At 39.4% G+C, this 22,222-nt stretch overlaps 1 protein-coding gene across 7 annotated transcripts in view; it reads left to right on the forward strand.

Annotated features, from left to right (window-relative positions):
• Positions 1-22,193, forward strand: part of ppp1r9a (protein phosphatase 1, regulatory subunit 9A) — a 45,806-nt gene extending 23,613 nt beyond the window's left edge. For 2 of the 7 annotated variants that reach the window (XM_054762978.1, XM_054762977.1), the window contains exons 6-20: positions 2,369-2,504; positions 7,583-7,735; positions 9,535-9,588; positions 10,361-10,590; positions 12,679-12,775; positions 14,229-14,364; positions 15,343-15,422; positions 16,036-16,162; positions 16,304-16,367; positions 16,684-16,726; positions 17,347-17,391; positions 17,916-18,029; positions 18,216-18,239; positions 19,046-19,228; positions 20,259-22,193. In XM_054762978.1, coding sequence (XP_054618953.1) covers positions 2,369-2,504; positions 7,583-7,735; positions 9,535-9,588; positions 10,361-10,590; positions 12,679-12,775; positions 14,229-14,364; positions 15,343-15,422; positions 16,036-16,162; positions 16,304-16,367; positions 16,684-16,726; positions 17,347-17,391; positions 17,916-18,029; positions 18,216-18,239; positions 19,046-19,228; positions 20,259-20,423 — 1,651 coding nt within the window. In that variant the 3' untranslated portion in view covers positions 20,424-22,193. The remainder of the gene's footprint in view (positions 1-2,368; positions 2,505-7,582; positions 7,736-9,534; positions 9,589-10,360; positions 10,591-12,678; positions 12,776-14,228; positions 14,365-15,342; positions 15,423-16,035; positions 16,163-16,303; positions 16,368-16,683; positions 16,727-17,346; positions 17,392-17,915; positions 18,030-18,215; positions 18,240-19,045; positions 19,229-20,258) is intronic. The other 5 variants (XM_054762980.1, XM_054762984.1, XM_054762981.1 and 2 more) reach the window with 5 other exon arrangements.
• The last annotated feature ends 29 nt before the right edge of the window (positions 22,194-22,222 follow it).

Below are 22,222 nucleotides of genomic sequence, written 5' to 3' on the forward strand. Positions count from 1 at the left end.
GGCGGTCACATGAGGAGCACATGTCACAGTGACAAAGCTTATCTTTGGCTTTAAGGTTTTATATTTGATCTCTCATCAGGGCATCACTGTGGTTTCCCCTTTTAGTCTGATTTTGCACATTTTGCACAATGTTCAGAAGAGGTACAAGATGCCGAACTAATGGCTGCAGTTCCTTGCAGTGTGATTTCAGTATCATAGTTTATATCATATTTCAACTGAGTACATGAAAGGGTTACACTGTATTCTTCCTCACTGTATTTGTCTTAGAATCACCGAACCTCTTTCACACGAGCTTTCTCTCTCTCTCTCTCTCTCTCTCTCTTTCCATCCTCCTCCATCATGTCACCCACTTACTGCACCTCCGCTTCCTCCGTCTCTCCTCCTCCTTTCTCGGTAAATCCTTCCATCTTGGAGGTTTTATGGCCGGCTGTCCTACATTAGATGTCTTGTCTATATTTAACTTTTCAAACTGTCAAGGTTGTAGTCTGAAGTCACATCCATATACCGTACATCCAACGTTTCCCAGCTACAATTTACATTTTGTAAGATTTCATACACGTTCAGTACACCGCAGGTGTCCAGTGCAGTTCTGCATCTTATTATACTATGCAGATGTACCTAATGCGATTAGTTGAGGTTGTACCCCGCCTCTCACCCAAAGCCAGCTGGGATAGGCTCCAGCATACCCCCTAATGAGGATAAGCAGCATAGAAAACAGATGGATGCAACAGTAAAAAATGGAATAATTACAGAGAGAGAAGGTGTGTTTTCAGGTCAGCAGCTCGTCTGTCCTCCTTGCGGTCCAGAGGTTTCCACCACTACGGCTTAGTCAAGGCGCATTTTTGTGTATTTTTTTTCTCTCTCTCCAAATTTGACTCTTTGTTGACCCTCAGTTGTTCCTTCACATGTAGATCAAATTATGAAAGTGGCCTTTCTGTTGGAGCGTAACGCCATGTCTGCATTGCCTTCATATTACAGCTACGCAGATAGGACACTTGGGCACGCTTACACACACACTAACACACACACACACACACACACACTAACACACACGCACAGTTGTAGGGCCCATGCTAGAGTAAAGTTTTCTTGGAATATTCTGCAATATACGTACCCTATTTTCAATGTATTTTGAAATTGTTTGCACAGGCTGTTTTTGTTTTTTTTTTTATGTAGAATCCTGCAAACAATTTTCAAACTTTTGTTTCCTTCTTGAATTAGATTTTTGCCTAACTTATGTGGTAGGTCAGTTTAGCTCGGTTAGACAGTGAAAAAAGTATTATGCACTCAGAAGAAGAAGATACTATTTCAGGTAAAAAGGTTGTAGACACATGCCGAATATGTAAAAGAGTACCTAATATAAGATATAATATCATATATAGTCTGTGTCTTTTAGTGGTTTTACTTTCACATGTACCGTATTTAGTGGTTACATATGCACTTCATGTACATACCTGTACATACATACGGCGAGGAAATGAAATTGAATTGGACTCCATAGTGTCACGGGCACCAGGTTACTATGGTCATTGCAACCTGCATAAATACAACATAAAAAAGAGCAATGATCATGAATGAAGAACGTTTCAAAATAAATGAAAGGGGCCCTGTCCTGCTCATCTAGGGTACTTTTAAATGGTATTGGATCCCAGTGGAGCATAGTTTATAGTTTATTTCTATAAAATACTAATTAAAATACGAATAAAAAAATAATAATAATAAAAGTTGTGTATCGGGTAAATCTGCATTCTTGTTCTTTTGGCTGAAACTCTTAGACTCTGCAGACTCCTCCCTGACCACGCCTACTCTGCTGTGATTGGTCAGGGGTAGAGGGTCAGCTCCAGTTCAGAGCTGCGTAGAGACACGCCCCCCTCAACCGGTTACCATGATTATCAGCAAACAGTTTTTAAAAATTAGGCATTGATTATGGTTGGATGAATATTGGAGAATCCGGCGTCAACTGTGGTATCTTCTGTCTGAAGTGGCGAGATCACAGTAGCAGTGACCGTGAGGTAGGTCTTTAGCTCCCAGAAAACTAAAAGAAGTCTTCCCATTGCTGCTTTACTCTGGTTTAAAAAACACCGTGTGGCTGCCATTTTCAAGAAGACGAGACCAACGGCACCGAGCAGCGGTCTCAGATTACCGTTGCGCATCCGTCAAGTTGCCGTGCGTGAACTTCCTAAAGTTGTGACGTGGGAAATTCCAAAAATCTTGTGGAAGTTGTCATACCTGACCAGAGTGGCATAACGATTTAACCAAACGTAGGCTAGGGCTCCTTTAAGTCAATGAAATCAGAGAGATGGATGCACAGGTGAGTGCTATAGTGTGGAAAAGTGCAGTGAAAGCAACACACTGTGTGTAATTGCAGGTTTGTCATTGGCCGAGAGCGACCGGGCCAGCAGAGCGAGGTGGCCACGCTCATCCAGCAGACCCTGGAGCAGGAGAGGCGACAGCGAGAGCTCCTAGAGCAGCAGTACGCTCACTACGACGCTGATGATGATGAGGTAACGACTATAATCAAGATGATTCAGTGTCTCGGGGGGGGGGGGGGGGGGGGGGGGCGTGGCATTAACCGGAATATTGCTCGAGAGGCGGGAGTGATTGTGGACGCCACATTCTTCATGAGAATTCCATAATCATATACTGAAAAAAGTGCCTTGCACCTGCATTCATGTCTTATTCCTCTGCCGCTATACATCTGTGATTCAAGGAAGCGAGAAATGCTGCTTTAACACACGCCCACACAATTCCATCGTGTGGCTCATCATGCCCTGCCTTGATTCTGCAACGCCAACACGTGCCCTGCCCTACATGAATCAATACATTGCGGATGACCGCTAAACACACACCGCAGACACACACACATCACGCATCCCTTCCCTCTGCTTGCTCGTTTTCATCCCTGCCATTCAACGTGTCCCGTTTCATGGTGGGCAGTGCAGAGGGACTTTTGTCATGCACTGGAAACTCTTCTCCAGGCCATGGAGGCTTCTCCCATGGCTGACATAATCCCAAGAACACACACACATGAAAGGCTGTCTGTTCTAATTAAGGTCCTGTTGGAGAGGGACTTCATGTACTGAACAGTCACTTTTGGACATGCAAAGGAACACGGCTTCCTCTATCATCCCACTGTCTGACACCATTTCTCATTCTATGTATAAAGTGGGGCGCAGACCTCCACCAAGGCGCAACAGTCCTAACTGAATTGGTTTGATTTTGCCATGAGGATTTACACTTTATTTACTGAGAAATGAAGGGAAATTTTTAAAAAAAACAACCTACCAATTATATCCTTCACAAGGTTTCATGGTTAAGTAGTACAGATAATAATACTAATTTGGATCAGGACCAAATGTAGACTTGCACAGATATCCATACATATAAAAGATATCCTGCATATGCCTACATTTTGTCATTAACATTATTGTTAATGCACTGAAATTACTGTAAATAATCGACTTAATAGGTTATTTTCAAAAATTTGCTCAGTAAAAGATTAACGCTCAGTTGATTGCAGACCCGACCAGTCCAGTGTGTGCCCCGCCTCTCGCCCGAAGTTATCCGGGATAGGCTAGTGATTTTTTTTTTTTTTTAATTCCATTAGCAAATCACTTCTAGGTTTGTGTTGATAAAATACAACAACACGACTGTGTCATTTTTTATTTGGGACAGTGGGGAACCATCGTGACTCCAATGGCAAAAAGGCAAAATTAATTAAAAATTGTGACCGGCATGTTTAGTGGGCTATTTTTTAATTAATGGGAGATAACTTGACATGTGTGGGCTGCACGGTGATATCCACACATCACTAGTTGGTACTGAAACATGGTACCTTTTGATTTTATGTGAGTCCGTGCCCGGTAATATCGATGGAATTCAGTACCGTTACCGGTACTCATCCCTATTAGCAATAGACTTCAATGACATACACCACCAGTCAAAAGTTTGGACACGCATTCCAATTCAATAGCATGAGGAAGTGTGTCTACACTTTTGACTGTTAGTGTACTGCATGTGCCAAAAAAACAAACCCAACTAGCGATTAGCAGTCAAAACAGTACGTGTCTGTGCTTGGCAGAGGAAGCAACAACAGCAATTTTCGAAGCACGATCCATATACAGATTGCAAACACTTGGTGTTCATTCATAGCGTTAGGATAAACTGTTACAAAACATTACTCACATCTAAGGGGCAATAAGCAGAGCTCATCAATATTAAAATGGCTATAAATTTTACAGCAATTCCTTCCCTGGGTGGGATAAGATGGAGGGTAATTCTCACTCTCAGCGCTGCGTGGCCTGATGTGACTGACAGTTCTTTATTCGTGTCCGGTCCCAAGAGAAAGAGACACGTCACACACACACACACACACACACAGCAGCCTACTTTTATGTGGAATTATTAGTAATCTAATACACAAGCATTACCATCTGTCATCTATTAAACGGGAATGTGCACATTTGAGGAAATTGTCAAGGCAATCCCTGCATTTGGTCTCAAAGATTGTCTACTTGATCAACGCAATAGCAAGAGCGAGATGTTTTATTATGAACACCACTATTTTGTTTGTTTCACAATGACTTTGCAAACACTACACAATAGCGATGTGCGGACTGATACTGAAATATCGATACCTCCGATGCCAGATGTTTAAGCTCTACAATTGATTCTCAAATGAAAATATCGATACTTGGATACTTGGGTTGTTTGAGGTCATGGATATCATTAACAGGAACACAGTGGAAAGTAACTCAATGATTCAGATCTTGTCTAAATGATGCGCGGTTGGTCGGAACTACTTTTTCTTCCGCCTGGGCGAGTGTGTAAATGGTAAGCGCGGCAGCACACTGCCAAGTCAGTCAGTTTGGGTCTGTTGAAACGATGGTCAACCATAAACGGAGCCACGTGTGAGTTGTGAATTAGTTTTCATTTTTAGAGTAGTTGTTAATAATTATTGAATTATTATATAATTATTATATAATTACTGAATGGTTTTATTGTTTAACTTATTTTTTATTGTGCAAAACACCATTTTCACATAACAGTAATATATAGAAATATAACATAACATTTTATAATTTTTAAATAAATTCCTCTGATGTCTTGTTTTCTTGATGCTATGATATGGAACACACTACTTTTTAAAAGGTGTGTATTAGGTGTATTTGCGCAAAGTATTTGTATCGGATACCAATACCAGCCTGAATTTGACTGATTTTACTGGTATCGCACATCACTACTACATAACACATTTTTGCAATGTGGCAAGCTATGTAATTTTGGCGAAAATGTTCCTGTCTGACATTGTTTTCCATGCACGAGGACGCAGCCTGCTAACTGGCATACAGACAAGCACAAATACCCTCAATAGCCCTCTTTATATCTCCTCTTCCTGTGTGGCTTCAAAATAAAGGCCATCTACTGCCCTGTTCTTGTCCGAGCGCACATTGCTGATTGCAGAAACTGCTGCTTGCCCCAACGGGGTCGGTGAAACCAACACAAATACACTGCATGACTGATACACTTTTAGTTTTTGTTAACAGTTCAAGCTTGAGCGTTGTTCTAGTTTCATAAGATAGATGCTGCAGAGACTTGGAAGACGACACGTTGCATGATAGTATAATCTTAACTGCAAAAATGCGTCACCAGCTGTGCATTCGCGTGACACACGTAGTCGCAGGTATTTATGCCTTTTTCCCAATTGAAGCACTTCTGTCATGCCTTTTCTTTCTTTCTGGAAACTCCTGTCATTATGTCACCCGCCCTTTTAACATGATTTTTTCTTGCCTCGCCCATGGATTACAGCCTCATTCCTGCAACTATGACTGTAGCGCCAGCTTATTCATCACACTATAACATTTAACCGCCTTTTTGTTTGTGGTTGTGGCACGCTGCCTTCATTGAATGGGACCTTAATATAGGATGTTGGTGCCATGGCAACAGATGGGCCTATTATAGCCATGCATGCTAACATATCAGGCCTGTTATCTGAGTGGGATTTGGATGAAGAGCAGTGCAAGGACGAGGGACGAGGGATGAGGGATGAGGGGAGGAGCAGGGCAGGCTACCATGATGGATGGAATATAAACTCACTGGTTACTTTATCAGGGATACCTGCACTACTTAATGGAATCCAACGCAAGAGATGGGTTATAAACGTATAGTTGAAGTTATACCGTATTATTCTTATTTTTTTACTGAAATTTTACTGAAACTAAAACTTTAAAAACAATTGGAATCATACAGAAAATACATTTATGATGCAGTTCAGTGGACCCTGGTGTGTCCTATTACATTGCTTATTCAATCAATAAGCAGTACTGAATGTCTACGCTCAGTTTCAGATTGGGTAGGGTAGGTTTTGCCAGTGTAGACTGCATTTAGAGGTGAAAACAGCATGAAAGTCATGTTCATGGTTGTAAAATAAACACTTCTAAATCTGAGAGAAGATGGAAAATCAATCAGAACCATTTGATTAGACACCTGGTCATAGCCAGTACAACCATTTGGAAGAAGAAAGAGACCACCGGTGTACTAAGTTACGGGTTGATCAAGGAAAAACATCAGCAGGTGATGACAGAATCATTGTGAGAGCTGTAAGGAAAGACCCAAAAACAACTCTTTGTGACTTCAGCAACAATCTGCAGAGGGAAAGAGTGAAGGTATCACTATCTATTGTTGGTAGAATACTTTATGAACAAAAGTACAACAAAGTCATACCGTGTCTTTGTGAAGGCAAAATTGTATATATTAGATGGGTTGATTGATCGTGTGATGCCACAAGAGCGGCAAAGTGTAACTCCACTGAAACATATCAGGCTCTGTCGGTCATGGGCCAAATCAATGAATCGATTGATGCGCTTGGATGCAAAGGCAATGGATGGATGCCACTCATCTCACATTGACATACATGCAACCTCATGGTTTTCACCATGGGTAGGAAACATCATCAGTGGAATCTTTTTAACCTCCTATAACACAATTAGAATGTAATCCAGCTGTCACCCTTTCAAGGACAGGGAACCATATTTGGTAAGATAAACTTGGTAAGATAAACCCAAACCCACGAGCACACTGGGAGAACATGCAACCTCCACACGGAGACCCGGACCCGGATAAGCGGAAGAAAATGAATGGCTTTTGTAGTAATGACATTTACAGCTCACCAGGTTGTCAGAATAAGTCCTTTCTGACAAGGTTTTGGGGAAGCTAAGTGGGTTGTCTAGATTTTGTACACCACTGATAGCATTAAAGCAGCATTACTTATGCGAGTGAAAACGAGGATGTCAGAGGAAGATGAAAAGCTGATTTTTGCGAGAGCGTTGACACGCAGTGTGAAGCGGCTCTGACTCATGTAGCCTGAAGAAGCGAGGTTGTGAGCCAGATAGTGGTGCGACATACAAAACGCTGTTTCTATTATTTTGGTTAGTCACATTTGGGGGAAAAAACGTGATTGGGACAATGCAGTGCAGTTCTACATTGCTGCAAACTACAGCCACAATAATAAACTTGTGATATGAATACCTCTTTCCACCATCCTTACTGACGTCTTGTTCTTGTGCACTTCTTGTTCTTCAAGCAGACAGGTGAGTACGCCACAGATGATGAGGAGGCGGGGCCTACCGTGGCGAGCGGGGAGAAGAGCATAGAGGTGTTCGACCTGCCGGAGACTGACGACGTCCTGTCCCCTTCCGATTTAGACGCCACTAAGCTGTACCAGAAATTCAGAGAGGTAATTTGGACATTTTCTGAGAACATACATCTGGCTTTTCAACATTATATCATCTTTTGTACATGTGCAAAGCTAAAATCTAAGCCCGAAATAATGGTTTACTCTCCGCTGACTTGTTTATGCTGCTGCGGTGACGTGTCTGTAAACAATTTAATTGCACTGCATGCTCCACCGGTGAAGCAGACAAGCAGAATACAGTACACATGCAATTGCAATATTAAACTATGCAGTGTAAACGCATTTAGATTTGTCAGTTTCATGTTTCGCTGACCCAGAAAGCCAGCAAATTGCTGCTGACTTTTTACATTCTAATCAGGTCAAGATGCGCTCAAATACCAAAAATGTCCTACAGAGCTTTGAGCAGACGTGTAAGGAATAATCCTGCTTTATGTATGTTTCTTTTGGATTATGCAGGCAACTTTTTGGAAACATTTTTCGATACCCATCTACATCAAATGGGCCGCTATTTTACACTTCAAAGAGAGAGCAACCACTTGTGTTTAGCTATTTAAACAAGAGAATAATAATTTTATGGTAGATCGACACAGTATTTGTGGTAGTATAATAATGCTTAATTAAATTAACACTGTAAAAAAATTTGAAAACATTGTAGTGGTCGTAGTGTACAATTGCACTGCATCATATTTTGGTTGCCTTATTTAGTGACAGTATATGTCAGGTAGTGGAAATGAAAGGATGCAATGGCTACGTCTTTTGTAAAGAAACACATGTAGATATGCTAAGAAGTTATATATATTTCAAGAAAAAACTGCATCTCAGCTTTGTGGTATAGATGAAAAAGCCTGTTATTAGTGTAAATTTAGCACTTTTTTTGTAGTATTCCAAGTGTTTTGAAATTTCTTCATAAATAATGTTGATAAATATTCTTCTCGTAAAATTATGACTTTATTCCCATAATATTTTGTCTATTTCCCATCATATGGTAACTTCTTCCCCCAACCTAATTTTCCAAAAATGACTTTATTTTGTTTTGTTTGTTTCTCATAATATTATGACTTTTTTTAAAAAAATAAATTTTTTATTAATTTTTTAATAACACTTTCATATTTCAACTCATGCTACTAAAATGAAATATACAATATATATTCAAAATATAACAACATTATACTAGTAAAATGTAACCCTTTTTCCTCATTAGAATATTTTTTAGATTTTTTTTTTTAAGTTTCACTATATTCTCATATCATTCTAACTTTCTTTGCAACCAAATTTTTTAAAAATTACAATTGTATTCCTTTTTTCTCATAATATTTCAACTTCAAAAACATGTCTTTCTTCTTATTTCAACTTTGTGCTATAAAAATGATGTTATTTTTGATGTTTGATGTTTTTCCCATTAGATTACGACTTTTTTATTCTTGTAACATTACAGTACTGCAGATTTTTTTCTATTTCTTGTTAAAGTATATTTTTAGAATGTGCTACGGGCCAATAAAAAAACAGCCATGGGGCGAGCTTTGGACAGCCCTGCTCTATGTTATGTAATCTAAAAGTGTCAATCAGAACCGCAAATTATTATTTTAGTAACGGTACAATTTTTATGACTAGAAGTATGAAAAGTTTTGTTTTAAAGTTCAAATAATATCCCCGGCATGAAATCTCCATGCCTCCCTTCTTTTTTGTGTTGCCTCTCCCCTGAGAGAGCACGTCATCGCTGCCGTTGGACCGGCCGCCTCGGTCCGTCACATTGTATCGAGCCTGCCCAGCCATGCGTTTGATTATCTGACCGTCCTCTCTCTACTCTTCTCCTCTCCTCTATTCTGTCTTTTTACCAACAGCTCCAGATCAAACACACGGTGACCGAGGCCGAGATCCAGAAGCTTAAAAACAAGGTAGGTCATCAGAACTGCCAATGTGACTTGAAGGTTGCTTGTTTAAAGTTTTGAGTTTTGAGATGCATGGTAAACATAGCACAGAGAAACTTTGGATGCCAGATTTGAGAATTAAAATATCTTTTTAATCTGCTTTACGTTTGTTCCAGAATGTTCCTTGCAGCAGTAGGATTGACCGTGCACGTATATGTATCACTGATATGCCGTTGTATAGTTACGGTGATGTACAGTATGCACTCAGTGGCCACAGCATTAAGTGCACTTTAATGAGAAAACGTCTGCTTTTACAAAAATAGCAATGCCCAGTTTTTATTGATACTGTCAGAGAGGCATTCATTTAACAAAATGTTTATTAATATATTTGTAATGTGCAGTGGTGTACAACCGTTACCATACTGGGAGCTATTCTCTCATCTCGCTAAATACGGTAATATTAGAAAATATTACAGTCAATATGATACAGCGCAGTTCAATACCACTGTAGAATGCCACCATAACCATAAAAACATACTGGTGAATTAATACCACTCCCACATTAATTACTTTATTTAATTAATTCAGTTCTTACATTTATTCATTCATTTAACTACTTGATTTTAACTTATTTTATGTATTATTTAATGTATTTGTCTAATTGTATTTGCTTAATTTAATTTACTTTATTGTATTCATAATTTTTAATTAATTAATTATTATTTTTTTCATTATTTTTATTGCTTTCTGACTCGCCTTTATTCCAACGTATTTATTGCTTGTCTCCCCCTCCTTCCAGCTTGCTTCCGTAGAGAGGGAGAAGCAACGCTGGGAGAAAGAGAAGAGCCAGCTGAAGGCCAGCATCGAGGAGAACAAGGAAAGGATGCTGAAGCTGGAGAGCTACTGGATCGAGGCGCAGACCCTCTGCCACACTGTCAACGAGCACCTGAAGGAGGCCCAGGCGCAGTACCAGACCTTAGAGAAGAAGTACAACAAAGCCAAGAAACTCATCAAGGACTTCCAGCAGAAGTATGATGCAGAAGATCTTATTTCTTAATACCTTACTGATATGAATATAAGACCCGAGGAAAAAGGCTGAAAAAAACTGGTTGTTCACTACGGCAATTTATTTATACGCTTGCGGAAATTCCTAGTAAACATTCTACTGTAGTTACTTCACTACAGTACTACCCTCATAATATACGACTCACACATGTATTATAACTCCTACACTTGAACCACGTGTACATTTCTAAACGAGTCCCTCGCCTCCATCCTGACACTTAATGTAGTCAGATGAATAATGTCCGATGAATTCCTTTTACTGCAATCTTTGCTTGCATCAGCGCGTGAATATGTGAATATCCCCAGCAATCCCATCTGTCAGGCAGTGTTACACTTTTTTATAGGCAAGATCTTATCCCATCACAGCACAAAGCGCTGACTTTCCACTCCTATGCGGCACAACTTGTCTTTTTGTAAGGGCCCCTTCACAACTTCAACGGCTCTGCTCCAGTCTGACTACCTCTAATTGGCTCTGAACCTGCAGGCCAAAGCCAGGCTAAAAACAGACTGATCTGTAACAAAGAGACGTCTGCAGAGGAGATGTGTGGAGAGCTACAGTATGAGGGGAGCTGGCATACAGCAAAGGCTTTAGTGTTTTGTTCACTACAAGAAGGGGGACGTGCTTTTGTAAACAGTATCCCGATTTCTATGATGTTCTTCTAAGGGGTCGGGCCAAGGATGAACGCATTACAGTCACCCTCGCCTCTTCACGGTTCAAATTTTGCAGCTTCTTCGCTTTTCAAAAATATATTAATTAACAAATCAGGCTGTTTTGTGATTGAGTATAGTCAAAATGCATGCATATTTAAGCCGTTGGTCGCTATTTTTTGCCTAAATTAAGCATTTTCAAGCTTGAAAATGGCCAAATTAATTAGAATACAATATACATATGTAGTATAAGGCATTCAAAAGATGTTGACGTCGTATTGTGCACTATTAACAAGGTGTCAGTAATGTTACTGTAAGACTTGATCGCTGGAACAACAGGCTTTTATTGCAGGTTTGAATTATCTCACAATAAGGCACAATCATCCCTCATAAAAATCCCCCCCCAAAAATGTGGGTTACTGTTGCGACCATAAACCACGCCAAGTTAAAAATCAACTCTGAACCACTGACATTGCTTCCTGTCCGCCTCCTACTCACCTCCCCTGGGGAACACATTTATAGCAACACATACGAGCACAAGTCTTGTTTATATCTTAAATGGCTTATTTACTCTTTTTATGTCTACTATATTGGGTAATACGACTGTAAAGGTGACTATAGGGCTGTTATTTCATGTCTAAAGGGCTCTAATAATATTAAAAACATATTTAGAAGGTCATGAACAGGTTTTCTATGCTCTAACTACAAAAATATTCCATGTATACAGAAGAAATCCTACTTCCCGGAAATTCACTTATCACAGTCAGGTCTAGAGGCAATTAACCATAAACGAGGGATTACTGTACATTTTGGTATGGTTTAGGATAAAGTTTAACAACTGTATACAATATATGTAAATTTGGGATATTTGCACAAATTAGAGATTTGAATCAGATTATGATAAATCTTGAATAACGACTGATGTATTACACAAATGTTTTTTCAGTATCACAATATTTCTTGTCTAGTACACCCATGTATATTTTGTTGATACATGTATACATAAAGAGTGTATATAAAATACTGCACATTAAGGATACTTACACAAAAACATATGGAAAGTAATACATACATAAATAATATTACTAATGGAATTGTATTACATTATTTTCATTTATAGCATCATATATCTTGGATAGTATATTTGCATATACATATATGCAAACGGTATACACATTTAGGTTACATTTCAGATTATGGAAAGTCATGAATAAAAAAAATTGCTGTATTACTAAAATTTAATTAGATTTTAGGATGTTATCTTCATTTTTATTACAATATTTATTGGATTGTATTGTACGCAAAAATTATAGAAACAGTATATAAATGTAGGATATTATGTATTTAGTTAGTATAGTCCTTCTTAACTGTGTTCCACCACCTTGTCCATTTTACCACCTCCAGGGAGGTGGAGTTTGCCCAGAAGGAGGACGACGAGAGGAAGCGACTGGAGGAGGCCGAGAAAGCTCACCTGGCTGAGATCCAGGAACTGCAAGTCAGGGTAAAGCCTGTGTATATTATCTGTTTATGTCTGCCGTTTTATGTAGTTGTTCTAAATATGTCCGCCAAATTCTGCTAAGTGGTCTCCAAAGGAAACTAAATATCCCCGCAGATGTTGCTCAGCTCAGCTTATTAGCTCTCCAGTTCCTTTCAAATAAAAAAATCAGCATCCCTGCTAGAATATTTTTTTCTTTTGCAAAGCTGTCACCTCGGTGCACACTGAGAGCAGATGTCATGGCTGTCTTCACAGCATGTGGTCAGCTCTGGTGTCAAACGTCAAGTTGACTTCTTTTTTTTTTTTGCTTTCCTCACCATATAACATGACAGAAGTGTTGTTGTCTGCTCAGCTGGATCGCCACTGCGGCCAAATGTGCTCTAACATTATTATTCCTCGCACATGCAGGCTGCAACTGCACCTAGATTAAAAAGGCACAGGCGAGAGTGACGGCAAAACAATTCATACTATAATAACGGTGAAAGCACCATTCACTGTTGATTCTAGCTCTGTGGGACACACCTTGACAAGCTTTCAATCAATCTCTAGTAAGCCCTGAATCCTCATTCTTTATCTTAACATGACAATTTGGACCCATTACATGCTTCTTTGTTTGAGGGAACAGTTTCCCTGTCTCCCGCCTCCAAACAGGCAGCAAGAGAGTTCACTCTGTGCATTGGTTTCAGCACTTTGGCGCTTTTGTTCTGTAGAACAGTGGCATGAACAGAGTGAGCCCTTTTGCCAGTCATACAGTCTATTTGTCTCGGTGGGTGGAGGCGGGGCCGCAAGCATACACACAGCGCAGAAGAGTGTAGCCTTGTGGGAAGCAATGCAAGGTAACGTGTAGAAATTAAATGAGTAGATTGCAATAAATTGTCATATATTTTCTCGTTAAGATCTCGTCTAGTCTCGTTCTCGTGTATCGTCTTGTCTCGTGACACCACTAGTAAGTAATAACAATAGTAATAAATAATAACTACAACAATCATAAACAATTTAAATAACCACACTGTATGTAACTATACTGCAAAATAGTGTACCAAAATGGTGGACACGGAGAGATTTATTTGTTATCAATATAGTATCATAGTAATGATAATAATAATTTGGCATTGCTTTACATTTGAATCAATGTGAGCTTTTCCATGAAGACTTAACAGTACTAATAGTAGTACTAATAACTAGTTTTAATATAATTTTATTAAAGGTGATTTTTTTTGCTGATTTTTGGTGCCCCTTGGGGGCCACAACACCTTTAACATTTGCCTACATTGCATAATGGGCCAGCCGGCTCTGCCTGTTACCCCACAAATTCCCTACTTTCTATAGTAGCAATAGCAACACGTCCAAATCCTTGTTGCCAATACTTGTTCATATGTTACCCTGGGTGTCAGTCATCATTTTGTTCAGGTTGGACCACACGCACAGCTGATTAACATTGGCTGCCTCCTCTTACCAGATTGCAACATTGGAGTCAGAGTTGATGCAGCTGATGAAGCAGAACAACATCCAGGTCAACAACAACAACAGCAACAGCGCCGAGAGGCATCGTGCTCTGCCGCACAGTCCCATCAAAGCTGCAGCACAAGGCAGAGGTCGGTCTATTCCTTTATTTATGCTTCAGAAGGATCAAGCGGCAGATAATGACTACTTATGCTCTGTCTGAACAACAAACTTGAAGCCAGTTTGTGTGGTTTTTGCTCTTCTCTTGAGCTCAGCTGGCTTTATGTCACACACAGTAAAGTGACACGTCTGACCAGTGCAGGCAGGATAACGACGTGACTGAATCTGAAGATCCAAATGACGCCGGCCTATTATGCAATATTAAAAGTGAGGTGGTAAAGGGGACAGCTGGGACATGAGAGAAATGGGAGCATGTGGGAGGAGGAGAGATAAATCTGCAGACAGAATCGCTTAGAAATGAAAATTTGCTCAGTGTAATATGACATACTGTATCAGTGCTTGTAATCTCAGTGATATAAATGACTAATTAATAACATTAGTTTCTGTTGAAACAATGTTAGAATTAGAGTGCTAGTTATTGTTAATGAGTTTGAAAACAATGGTAAACTGATGCATCCCTTTATGATTCTCCCATTTTGTATAATGACAGTAGCTTGAATAATTATTAGTCACTGTAATCACTGCACAGTAAGATTCCTTATTTCTAAATCAAATATTTTCATAGTTAAAGCATAGAAACCGTATTTAGGAACATCTAAATGTGTTTTTTAACATTATTAGAGCCCCCAGCCATTAAAAAAACACACCTACAGTCATCTTAACACTCGTATTCCCCAATATAGTAGACAATAAATAAGCCATGTAAGACATAAATAAGACTTGTGCTTGTGTGTGTTGCTGTAAAAGAGGGGTGGGCGGTCAGGAAGTAACGTCAGGGTTCACAGTTGAGTTTTAGCTTGGCGTGGGTTAGGGCCGCAACCTCTTGTGAGATAATTCAAAAGTGCAACAAACGCCGGTTGCTCCGGCGATGAAGTCTGGTGCTTGTGTGTCTGACCAAATTATACAGTAATTGTTTTTGTGTGTGTGTGTGTGTGTGTGTGTGTGTGTAGACCTGAGGGAGGGCTCCCCCCACTCACCCAGAAAATTGAAGGGCTTGAGAGGAGACAGCATCAGCTCGACGGAGGGAGAGGTTTGTGTTTTGCCACACACTCACACAGTTGAATAGGGTGAACGGAACTCATCCAATTATTTTCCTTGTGGGGACCAGCCAACATGTCCAGACAAAGATAGACAGACAAGAATGTGCTTTCCAACAACAGCCTCCGGATCACACAACATGTCTTAAAATGTGTCCATTATCATTTAACCAGATATTCCCCGCCACCCTTATTATACCATAAAGGTCAGCACACTGTCTTTAATGACTGTTAGTGTATCGTGTGTCTCTAAGCTCTATCCATTCTCCTCATTTAATGGATTAATTGCAGCGTGTCGCTCAGCCGCACTAATTGAGTCTATGGCGCTGTCACATCTCGTTTTCCCTCTGCGAGTGTGATGAGAGCCGCAGTATGTTTATGGATGAAAGGCTCTCGTCTGGATAGTGTTGTCACTTTTAACACAGCTTGAGACGGGAAGTAGTTCACATTAGATAAACAACTTGAGAATCCCAACTGGCAGTGAGTCAAAAACAAGGCTTCCGAGGGGAAAAGAGTAGAAGGAATTAGAAATGGTGGAAGTTTGTTTCGTGACTTTTTTACTTTTCCACTTTATTTTACTTCCTTTTTCTGCGACCGCACCCTCAGGTCTCAGAGGGGCGCAGCAGTCCAGCCCACAGTCGCTCTGGTTCCATTCGTAGTGCGTCCTCTGTTGATGGAGCGGCCCCCAGGGGTCCGGCCAGTGCTGAAGGCTCCCCCCGGCGACTCAATGAAGGTTTGAACACCTGTAACCAGATCACATCCCAACAGTTTACCACAAATATTTGCTACCGCATAGAAAACAATACTGCTGCAACTATCGTGTTTCCATAGTTTAAATGGTTAAATAGTTTGTTCAAATGGCTTCTAATCATAGGTTCTCTTGCAACGTCAAGCCCCTCTCGACGTGGGGAGGAGCAGAGACCCGCCCCTGATTCTGGGTGAGATGCTGAAGGCTGATAATTATATTTGTGCAAGTCTATATAATATGGATCTATGTAACTCTGAGGAGGGTGAGGATTGGATTATTTAATTTTAGGCAGTGCGGATAGCGTGTCGCTTTTCTTTGCTATTTGTATTATTATTAACAACAAGGATACATACAGTACAGTACTGTACTGTACATAGTGATTGTTAAGGCAGCATTTTTGAAGAAGCTTTCATTTTTGTTTAAGATCACAGATGAATATGATAATCCAGTAAATGTCAAGCTGTTGTCCAATAATGATCATGTGACATTTCTCGCTTGTCTTTCAGTTGCGCAGAGCCATCAGCGGAGGACAGCACACGGAAATTCAAGGTAAAATCGCAACGATTAAACCAGTCATAGAATATTATTGTACTTTAGATACAATATTTTAATGTAACGTAAAACATTCAGAAGTATTCACATGGCGATAAATATAGAATATCTCAAAAAAGTGAGTACAAGCCTCACATTTCAGTAAGCATTTTATTAAATCTTCTCAAAGGACAAACAAAACTTGGGTATAGCTTAAGAGTAGTCAGTGTACAACTTGTATAGGGGTATAGATATAGTGAATACACGTCACGGAATGTTGTGCTTCAGAATGTGACAGCACAGGTTGGAATTCATGTTTCCCCACGCCGGCAGCACTCATGCAGCCCCAGACCATAACTCTACCACCACCATGCTTGACTGTAGGCAAGATTATCCAATTATCTTGGTGCTCACTTGCTTTTGTCAGCTATTTAGATAATAATGGCTATACAAGCTGTACACTGACTACTGTAAAGTATATCCAGGCTTCATTTCTATGGTATTATCCCCTGAATTTATATTGTAATAAAAAAATGTTGCTGAAAAGTGAGGGTCCTACTCTGTACTCTATGCACTTGTACCTGATGTTGACATTTCTAATGTAATATGATCAAATATCATGTATTTGTGTTAAACAGACTTTGTTTACACGGCCACACTTCTTCTCCTATTCATATTACCTGGTACTGTATTCATGTCGTGTTTAGTGTGTGACATTTTAATCCATTAAATTTGGATGGGTGAAAAATGGGTGATTCTGAACATTAACCAAAGGAAAATCCATAAACTCTGGTTGAATGTCACTCTAGGATACAGGCTTTTTTTTCAGCTGGCTTGCATGCATTTTGAGCCAGGCTGCATCATTTCCTGCAATCCCCTTGAGAAATGACTGATGTGGCCAATGCTGTCTTTATTAGACTCCTTATGTACGGTACTGTCTCTTTAAAATTAATCAGTCAATTCATACAGGGACATAATCAGTGCTGCGTTGCCTGATGCATCCACTCCTCATCCTGCCTCCTTGTTTAAACCACGCAGTGAATAACCTAGCCTTGATTACATTTGCAAGCTCATCACACTAATCAATAACATTTCAAGGAAACATCAATAGCATAGAGGCCTTTTTGTCCAATTAAGCACATTCAGCCTCCCGGTGCGCTCAGATGGATCCCACTGTGAGTTTCTAATTGTGTTTGTGGTTTATCAGGGACCCACTATGAGTGAGGATCTGAGTGCCAGCAGCAGCAGCTCGGTGGAGATCAGCGGGCTGCTCAGCGAAGCCAAAACGTTGGGACACAACTTGGCGCTCTCTTCTGATGAGGTACACTCTCTTAGGAAATGCTGCACATGAGTCATCGTTTAATGCATCAGACGCACACACCTGTCTGATCAGTACACAAAAATCAATGAATTGGGTTCTTGTGTTATTTTGGCTGCCGTTTTCTTTCTGCACTGTTTACAACCCGCCTCTGTCCTTTTGGTTTATTTCCTGTGCTGCCACTTGCAGAGTCTGGATATGATAGATGATGAGGTGAGAACAATAAATGTTTCTAGCCAATGCTTTTCTTTCAACATTAGGTGCCCCTACATCAGGACTGTTCATCTAAATATATCTTCTGAATTTATATTTACTGTCAATATAAGGCTCCTTTACTTTACCAGGTGGCTAATATATACGATCAATTAAATAGATAGATAACCAAAAGTAACATCATCTATTCTATGACGTGACCGCGCTGATGTTTTTAAAGACTAACTGCAAAATGCTAGTCAAAGATCCTCTAGCACCTACAAGAAAAGACACTTGTCAAAGATCACATGAAATAACCGAGCTGATGTTTTTAAGGACCTACTGCAAAAGATATTAGCCAAAGATCCTCAATATGACAGGAGCACTCTGTTTTTAAGGACCTATTGCAAAAAAGGATCGTTATATACTGTATTAGAGATGCCTGTGAATATTCTCACTGGGGCATTGAATTGTTCACAACTGGCCCCATCCGAGCAGGCTTCATCAGTCCACACTCAAAGACTAGGTGGGACAAACACTAGTCAGACTAGATAGGACAGCTCTAGTCTGAGAACTTAGTGCAAGATCCAGTGTAGAGAATTCTTATCTGTGTAATACAATACAGGTCTTGTATCGTATTAGATTAGATTGGATTGTGCAGACATGCTTTGGTCGGTTAGTGTATCATCGGAGCTCCGCTGGTGAATCAGAATGTTGTGACTACAGCGCATTATTTACAGGATTAACGGCGTAGAATCACATTTGAAAATCATGGTCAAATATCATTGGGGCATCACTTTGTTGCACTCACCAAGCTTCATCTTCAGATCCTAGATGAAGGCCGGCTTTCGAAGCAGTATCAGTGGCAGAACCGCAGCGTAGCAGAGTGGACCATTCAGCAAGTGTCCCGCTGGCTCATGGGCCTCAATTTAGAACAGCATATCCCAGAATTCACTGCCAAAAACATAGATGGAGAACAGCTGCTACAACTGGAAAGTGCTGACCTCAAGGTAAATGTTGTACGTAAACATGGAAATAAGTACCTGAGGGAGGTAGTAGTGTTGTCCAAAATTTTTCCAGCGAAGGCCACTTTGATGTTTTGTAAAGCACCACATGTAGATATACTAAGAAGTTCTATATATATTTCAAGAAAAAACTGCATATCATCTTTGTGATATACGTGAAAAAGCCTATTAGTATCAACTTCACGCTTTGCCTTTTTCCCCCCCTTTTTTTTTATTTTCCAAATATTTCAACTTTCTTCTTAATCTTCAGAAATGTTCTTTCTGTAATATTATGACTACGTTCCCATGTTTGTTTCTCGTAATGTTACAACTTTCATAAAATAGCTTTTTTCTTTAATATTGCAGCTCTATGTTAGTGAAATGACATTATTTTGCCTCATAATATTACGTTACTCTTGTAAAATTGCAATTTTTTTCTCTTGATATTTTGGCTTTATTCTTGTAAAAGTACAGCATTTTTTCATTTCTGCTATTTGAATTTTTTTTATGTAAAGTTACTTCTTGTAATTATGACTTTATTCCCATGATGTAACTGTTTCTTCAACTTAATTACCATTTTCTTTTGTAAATTTTCTTCTCTTTATTCCTATAACATTTTGACTATTTTCATAACATTGAACTTTTTCCGCAACCTGAATTTCCAAAAATTACAATTTCATTTGTTTTGTTTTGTTTCTCATAATATTCCGACTTAAAAAAAACAAACATCTATTGTCTTTAATATTTCAGCTTTATGCTATTAAAATGGCGTTATTTTTCCTCATAATATTACAAGTTTATTCTTGTAAAATTACAACTTTTTCTCATTTTTTTATATTTTGACTTTATTCTAGAAAAGTTACTGTTGATTTTTTCCATTACTACTGTTGTTGTTTTTGTAGTTTTCTTGTGAAATGATATTTTCAGAATGTGCTACGGGCCAATAAAAATAAACAGCCACGGGCTGCAAATAGCCCCCGGGGTGCACTTTGGTTACCCCTGTGTTGGATGATCATCCATGTTCTTCTTATTCCAGGTTCTTGGAGTCACTTCTTCCCAAGAACGCACCTTGATCAAGAAAAAGATTAAGGACCTTAAGGTTCTAATGGAGAAGACGAAGAGGAACCGTGAGAAAGTGGAGAAACAACGTGAGAAACTCCGAAAGAGAGAGCTGGAGCAGCAGCAGAAAGAAGCACGATAAGAAAGCCTGTATCCCATATTTCTCACGGCTCTGCAGTCATCGTCTTTGCAGGTACCGAAAGTCAAAAGGCCCCACAAATGAACCCTGTGGGACGCCATCTAACAGGTTTAAGCTCCAAAGGACATTTTCGGGAGAACTTTTTCTACTAACGAGCAATTTAAACCAAAACAAAAAGTTGGGTTAAAGGATTCTGCCCTTTCATTTTGTCTCATTTTACATCGATTCTTTTTAGGCATTTACAAAATGACTCTCTTCTATTTATTTTAATGTTTGTTGCTGTTTGTTGGTTTTATTTATTCATCTTCAGAATATGTGAAATAGTCATCTTTATCCTATATCCTCTGCAGAGCAACCCGTGTTAGCCCTTCCAGGACCTTTCGATGCATCAACCCTGTACAGTGATGATTACTGATGTGCCATTTTAATAATACTCATCTTTATGCTACTCTGACACGTAGATCACTAGTAGAACTTGTAATGATTTGACAGAAGCTGGACCATATGAGGCAGTGCTCGGATATCACCACTAGGTGTCGCCATGCTGCTTTGTTTCACTGGAACTTTCCAACACTGGAAGTGCAAATACTGTAAATGTAAAGCAGCATAAACGCAGCCAAAACTTTATGACTGCTTCTATCGGAGACTTTTACGGGGAAAATTTGTAAATGACTAAACCTATTCCACAAAAAACAAATACAAAAAAAATCACCTAATACTTCCCTGATATATACAGTATACTGTTGCTTGTAACCCGCTTCGACCTCTTTTTGTATTCTCTTTAAATACCCAAATGCTGCCTTTAGAAATTTTAGAAAATTTCACCTGCAGTGATCATTACTTTTTTTTTTCCTGTCAGAAAAATCACAAATGATGTAAGACTACAAATATTTAGGAAGGCAGCCATATACAGTATATATATGATGTAGAAGGTTCTCCTCTGTTCTCAGGCATTGTTGTACAAAATCTCAATATATACTTTGATGTTACACTGGAAAGGACATGCAAGTCATTTTTTTGCATACCAGAGCAACATTGTTTGACTTCTCTCTGTAGTTTGGGTTGTGAAGCGACGTTCCCTGTGTCACGTCCGCATTCCTGTGGATCAATCTGTGGGTTTCCAACAAACACAGACACAGCGCTGTCATCGATATACAGATGATTTGTGTATGCTGACTAAGAGGAGTACTGAGGATTCCGACTAGATGCTTCCACGCAATGATGCAGCCCAGCTTTATTTATTTCTGTATTTAAACAAAATCACAAATATTTTTCCTGAATTGTGAAATTACTTTTCCCCAAATGTTATATAAACTACTGTTTAAAATGAAATAGAAATTAGCAAAAATGTGAAGGCTTTTCAGGAAGGAGAGAACTATGTGTTCCATTGTGCTTTTACTTTTCCTGTCATCCATCCATACGTTGCTCAATAAACACATCATAATCTATTATTCTATATTATTTCTGTTCTAATGAGATCTGGTGCATTCAAATGTGAGAATGTGTACGGGAGACATTTTTTCATGCAATTTTTCGCACCTGGTGTGATGAATCCAACATATACTGATGAGACACTGGTGCTCATGGCAGGCCAAAACAAAAACGTGTTTGAGTCGTGCCCAATAAGGGCTCATTTGACATTTGTCTTTCACATAGTTGCCACAATGTGCTTATGTTCCTCTTCCTTTATCTTGCTCAAGTTTTTGCATTCTGAAAAAGTTTGAAAGGGCAGCTATGATTAACCTGTCACACCCAATAAAATGTGCTGTCACTGATGCGTTTTTCTTTCATTCTACAGTTTT

This window comes from Dunckerocampus dactyliophorus, chromosome 20 (assembly GCF_027744805.1).
Source record: "Dunckerocampus dactyliophorus isolate RoL2022-P2 chromosome 20, RoL_Ddac_1.1, whole genome shotgun sequence".
NCBI lineage: Eukaryota > Metazoa > Chordata > Actinopteri > Syngnathiformes > Syngnathidae > Dunckerocampus > Dunckerocampus dactyliophorus.